Source organism: Lepus europaeus, chromosome 2 (genome assembly GCF_033115175.1).
Source record: "Lepus europaeus isolate LE1 chromosome 2, mLepTim1.pri, whole genome shotgun sequence".
NCBI classification, from domain to species: Eukaryota; Metazoa; Chordata; class Mammalia; order Lagomorpha; family Leporidae; genus Lepus; species Lepus europaeus.
In genome coordinates this window covers 9,056,987-9,062,423 of record NC_084828.1, presented here as the reverse complement: position 1 = coordinate 9,062,423, position 5,437 = coordinate 9,056,987, and the positions used below count along the sequence as shown (strand labels likewise).

The window sequence follows — 5,437 nt, the reverse complement described above, 5'->3', positions numbered from 1 at the left end:
AGAGATAAAGCTCAGCTCAGATCAATAGCGTGTCCAAGTTGAACAGATCTTTCATGCTAGGCAGGCCACTAGTAGCAATCACTAGCCTAGGTCTTCGCTTGGCTGGTTTTGCAACTTCCAGCCAGGAGGCCTTCTGGGACATCTCTGCACCTAAGGTCATTATGGAAATGGAACGCCCTGCCCAGGGCGGGGCGGAGCCTTGCCTCTCCATCTGCACACTCAGGCGGCTGTGGGCACAGGAGGTGCCTGTGTACACTCAGCACGCTCCAGACCCGCGCAGAGGGTGTAGCATTGCAGCTCAGGCTGCGAGGTCTGCGGGTGCTGTGAGCTCCCACCCAGCCATGTCGTCCTGCAACCGCGTGGCGCTGGTGACCGGCGCCAACAAGGGCGTCGGCTTCGCCATCGCGCGCGACCTGTGCCGGCTCTTCTCGGGGGACGTGGTGCTCACGGCGCGGGACGAGGCGCGGGGCCGGGCGGCCGTGCAGCAGCTGCAGGCCGAGGGCCTGAGCCCGCGCTTCCACCAGCTGGACATCACGGACCTGCAGAGCATCCGCGCCCTGCGCGACTTCCTGCGCCGGGAGTACGGGGGCCTGGACGTGCTGGTCAACAACGCGGCCGTCTACATGGATTGTAAGGAGGCTGGGTGGGGGACCTCCCCAGAGCCCCTGGAGCGGTGGGGTGTGTCTGCTAGACGATCCTGGGGTGCAGGATCAGCCTCAGAGTCTAGAAAAAGACCCCCAAGGAGTGGAAGGAGAGGCTGGGAGGATGAAGGGTGGGAAGCTGGAGCCTCTGGGGAGGGGAGGGCTTTTCCAGACAGAGGGACCTTGGTGTTTCCCAGGCTTCAACACCAGGGGGCATTTCCAGGTTTTCTTCTGTCTCTCTATTTGAGATTTAGAGTATGGATCGATTTCTAACTGATTTTGAAATAAACAATAATTTTTTTTTTAAAATGGTGACGAGATGGCCCGTGGAGGCTGCCACTTGCAGGAATGGAGGATGTTATCCGATGACAGTGAGGCTGGCACAAAGCAGCAATGAGAGGCAGCCTTCTCTCGGGGTTGCTGGGTTTCCCGTGCACTGCTTTATGTCTACAGAATTCTAGCCAAGGCACAGGCTCTGTGGCAGTTGCTGCTCAGAACAGCCACATCCAGTGTGGCAGCGCCAGCTCCAGTCCTGGCTACTGTGCTTGTCATCCAGCGTCCTGCCAACATCGCTGGGAGATACAGACAACGTCTCAAGTGCTTGGGGCCCTGCAATCCTCGGGAGAGACCTGGCTGGCTTTCCTAGCTCCTAGTTTCTGCCTTGCCCAACCATGGCAGTGGAGGGCATTCGAGGAATAGAATAGGAGATGAAAGATACCCCTCTTTCTCTCTCTCTCTTTCACTCTCTCTCTCTTTTACATTTCAAATAAATGGACATTAATCATTTTTTAAAAATGATTGACCGTATCTTTCAGCCCCCAAAGCTGCGGAAACCACACCCTTTCATATTAGAGCAGAGGTGATTATGAAGACAAACTTCCATGGCACCCGAGATGTGTGCACGGAGCTGCTGCCTCTGATGAGGCCCGGAGGTGAGTCTCCTGGGGACCCCACGCTGTGCCCTCAGGAGGGACCCGGCCCTGCTGCCTGGGCTCTCAGCTCCATCCCTGCTGCCTGACTGCTCCAGCTGCACCGGCCTGCTGCCCGCCCCCTGCCAGGGGCTGTCCTGGGTCAGGACGTCGTCCCCGCTCCTGCACTGCCCCTGCTGTCTCTGCTCTTGGCACACCTGGCGCCTTCTGGCCCTGCAGTCTTAGCTCACAGGTCTCCTGGGAGAGGCTCCTTATTTCTCCCATGCCCGTCTCCTGTCGCAGGCCCTGGGGGTGCCACCCTGGGCCTCTCTGCTCCCTGAGTGACCTGAGTCAGCCTGGCAGGTCCTTCCTAGCAGTCACCCGCTGCATCCCCCAGAGGACGTCTCCTCCTTAGACACCCTGAGCTCTCCCTGCCTCTCCGTCACCTCCTGATGCCCCTTGCAGGCTAAAACGCATTTCCAGAGGCTGCTCCTCCACCCCTGCGTCACCGTAGCCACCTACCCGATCCTGGCGGTCACCCTGCCCTGCCCCGTCCTCCACGGTCACTTCCAGGGCTGGGACTGAGCTCCCTCAGTCTACCCCGACCCGTGCATCCAGGTGGGCAGCAGCCCCAGGTGTGGCTGTGGACAGGTGCGAACCTCCCCTGGGACCTCCCTTCTCCAGCCCTTTCCTCTCCCGGCATTCTGCCCAGCTCTGACGGTCTCGCCCCTCCCCAGAGTCCAGGCCCTGAGCGTGGCTTACAGGAGCCTCCTTACCGTGACCCGGCTAACTCCAGGCTCATGGTCACTGCTCTCCAGTGGGCTTTGTTCCCAACACAGCACACGGTCACTGTCTTTGTTGTGAAGTGCTGTGACACTGACCCCAGCCACACTCCTTCCCTCTACACCAAGAGGCACCAGCCATCACTTGCAGGAAGACTGGTATGCGAGGTGGAGAGTTGAGGACTTGCACACAGGACTTACTCAACTCCTAGCCTGTTTTCCTGACCTGTCCTTGGGGAAGGTCCTACTGCCTCCAAGACTCTGGTTCACCAGGACCTCAAAGGACGGCTTTTCCAATGTCGCTGCCTCCTCTATGGATTCAGACTTGAAGGCAACAATGGAGCTCTTGTGGGCTGGCGCGGTGGCGTAGCCAGTAAATCCTCCCCCTGAGAGCCAGCAGGCCATATGGGTGCCTGTTGGAGTCCCAGCTGCTCCACTTCTGATCCAGCTCCCTGCTGATGGCCTGGGAAAAGCAGCAGAAAAATGGCCCAAGTACTTGGGCCCCAGCCACCCACCTGGGAGACCCAGATGAAAGTCCTGGCTCCTGGTTTTGGCTTGGCTTAGCCCTGGCCATAGTGGCCATCTGGGGAGTGGAAGTGGAAAATCTCTAACTTTCCTTTTCTCCCTATCCCTATGGGAGTGGCCAAAGTTTGGAAGACCTTTTTTCTTTCTGTCTCTCCTTCTCTCTCTGTAACTTTGACTTTCAAATCAGTCTTTAAAAATTGGAGCTCCTTATGCCAGTACTGCACCATCCTTGCCTGTTCCCCTTAGAATACCACTGCTATGTGTTTCTCAAGAGAACATTCTCTGGTCTCAAATCCCAAGTAACTTCGGTCTTCACCAGCCATGATGCGTACTCCTTTTCACATTAGTGATTTTGTAAAAAATTTTATTTATTTGAGAGGTAGAGTTACAGACAGAGAGATGGAGAGACAGACAGAAAGTTCTTCCATCCACTGGCTCACTCTCAAATGGCTGCAATGGCCAGAGCTGGACCAATCTGAAGCCAGGAGCTAGTAGCTTCTTCCAGGCCTCCCACATCAATGCAGGGACCCAAGCACTTAGCCCATCTTCCACTGCTTTCCCAGGCCACAGACAGAGAGCTGGATTGGAGGAAAAGGTCCAGGGACATGAACGGGCACCCATATGGGATGCCAGTGCCACAGGCAGACTTAGCCTATAGTACCACAGCACTGGCCCCTATATATTTATTTCTGATGTATTTTAGGCAGAGTGGTGAACGTGTCCAGCATGGAGTGTCTCAGAGCCCTTAAATTGTGCAGCCCGGAGCTGCAGCAGAAGTTTCGCAGTGAGACCATCACGGAGGAGGAGCTGGTGGGGCTCATGAAGAAGTTTGTGGAAGACGCGAAGAAGGGGGTGCACCAGAAGGAAGGCTGGCCTGACACTGCCTACGGAGTGACCAAGATGGGTGTCACTGTGCTCTCCAGAATCCAGGCCAGGCACCTGCGTGAGCAGAGGGGAGGGGACAAGATCCTCCTGAACGCCTGCTGCCCAGGGTGGGTGAGAACCGACATGGGGGGACCCAAAGCCCATAAAAGCCCAGAAGAAGGAGCAGAGACCCCCGTGTACTTGGCCCTTTTGCCTCCAGATGCCGAGGGTCCTCATGGGCAGTTTCTCATGGACAAAAAAGTTGAACAGTGGTGAGCTCACCCCCCACTCCACCCATGGATCCTGCTTCCTAGCCTGTCCTGATTTAACCCAAAGGACTTTACATTGTCAGCAAATGTCTCAGCCACTGGAGGAAATCCAAACATCACTATCAACTAAGATCTGCAAATGTTCTACGACTTTGTTGGCTACTCAGTGACTAGACCGCTAATTCTGTGAATTCTCTTGAGATTCCCTCTGTGATGGGGGGGAGAGGGTGTGATTGCTGAAAATAACAAATGGAAATCAAGGGTTGAATAAATGCTTCTTCAGAAAGGTCTATATGCAGATTGTTTATGTGCTGATGAAAATCCATCCCACATGCCATGACCGGGGAGATTGCAGTAGGGAAGAGAGATTGGGCTCAAGTAGGAATTCAGGAATCAACCTTGGGAACTGATACTCAAAGGGTTGCCTGGAAGGAGGAGGGTTGACAAAGGGTAGGGTCGGTCTTTGCTAAAGGGACCTGGCAGGATTCTTTTTGAAAGCAGACTGGGGTAATCAGATGTGCCCTGTGGGGTGCTGTGGGGTGAGGAATGTGGTCAGGTAGCCAGGGTGAGCGATCCTGGCCAGGGCTCTGCAGGGACAGAGGCCGAGGCCCCAGGCCAGTCCTTGCTGAGCAGAGGGGTCAGCAGATCTCCAGGAACATTTGGTCAAGGAGCGAGGCTTTGTCATGGCCCAGGCAGACACCAGCCAGGCCATGCTGTTGGTTCTCTAGGCTCCTGGGGCTCTGCTCTCATTGTTCCCAGAAATGCTGAGTAAGTGTTCCCCGGGGAGAGGCCCTGAATAATCAAAGCTGGATTGAAAGGAAGCTCAGGTCGAAGGCAGAATTGCCAGGCTGTGCAAGTTAAAGAAGGGTCTGTGCAGAAAGATCTCAGTGCTGTTCTGCACGTGCATCACATGCTGGGCTGAGGGAGGCTGAAACAGGTGTCTTGGTTCAGTGGTGGAGGTGTCTGGGTGAGGTGTGTGGGGTTCCAGGATGAAGTGGAGTTCTTAATCATGCAGGTCTGTGCCTACATCTGCTATTGATGGGTTACTCATTAGCAGCTTCCTGCTAGTGCACTGGGAAAGCATGGACGGTGGAACAAGTACTTGACTTCTGCCACCCATGTGGGAGACCCAGATGGAGCTCTTGGCTAAAGTCTGCCCCAGCCTCAGGTATTGAGGACATTTGAGGAGCGAACCAGAGGATAGGAGATCTCTCTCTCTCACACACACACACACTCTCTCCCCCTCTCTTACTGTGGCTCTCAATACATTCAAATAAAGAAATAAACAGTTTAAATAGTAAAGTAGTTTTGAAGCTAACAGACTGCTTTGTCAGATGGCCTTTTCACAAAAACACAAAGCTCTACCACCTACTGAGACCAGTGAGCAGCATCAGGGCCACAGGGACTTAGGTCAAAGGTGTCGTCACAGGCACAGTTGAAGGGGGACC

General features: G+C 55.1%; 1 protein-coding gene across 1 annotated transcript; it reads left to right on the top strand.

Moving 5' to 3' along the window:
* Nucleotides 1-341: 341 nt before the first annotated feature.
* Nucleotides 342-4,283, top strand: LOC133747136 (carbonyl reductase [NADPH] 1-like). The gene is made up of 3 exons (XM_062175333.1): nucleotides 342-630; nucleotides 1,466-1,573; nucleotides 3,560-4,283. The coding sequence occupies exons 1-3, from the start codon at nucleotides 342-344 to the stop codon at nucleotides 3,994-3,996; spliced, it is 834 nt and encodes a 277-aa protein (XP_062031317.1). The 3' UTR covers nucleotides 3,997-4,283.
* The last annotated feature ends 1,154 nt before the right edge of the window (nucleotides 4,284-5,437 follow it).

What these genes read in the sequence shown, in the direction of transcription:
- LOC133747136 (XM_062175333.1), top strand. Translation starts at nt 342, where the DNA reads ATGTCGTCCTGCAACCGCGTGGCGCTGGTGACCGGCGCCAACAAGGGC. An exon ending in CGCGGCCGTCTACATGGATT is followed by an intron (nt 631 to 1,465) that starts GTAAGGAGGCTG and finishes CAGCCCCCAAAG; the next exon opens with CTGCGGAAACCACACCCTTT. An exon ending in GCCTCTGATGAGGCCCGGAG is followed by an intron (nt 1,574 to 3,559) that starts GTGAGTCTCCTG and finishes GATGTATTTTAG; the next exon opens with GCAGAGTGGTGAACGTGTCC.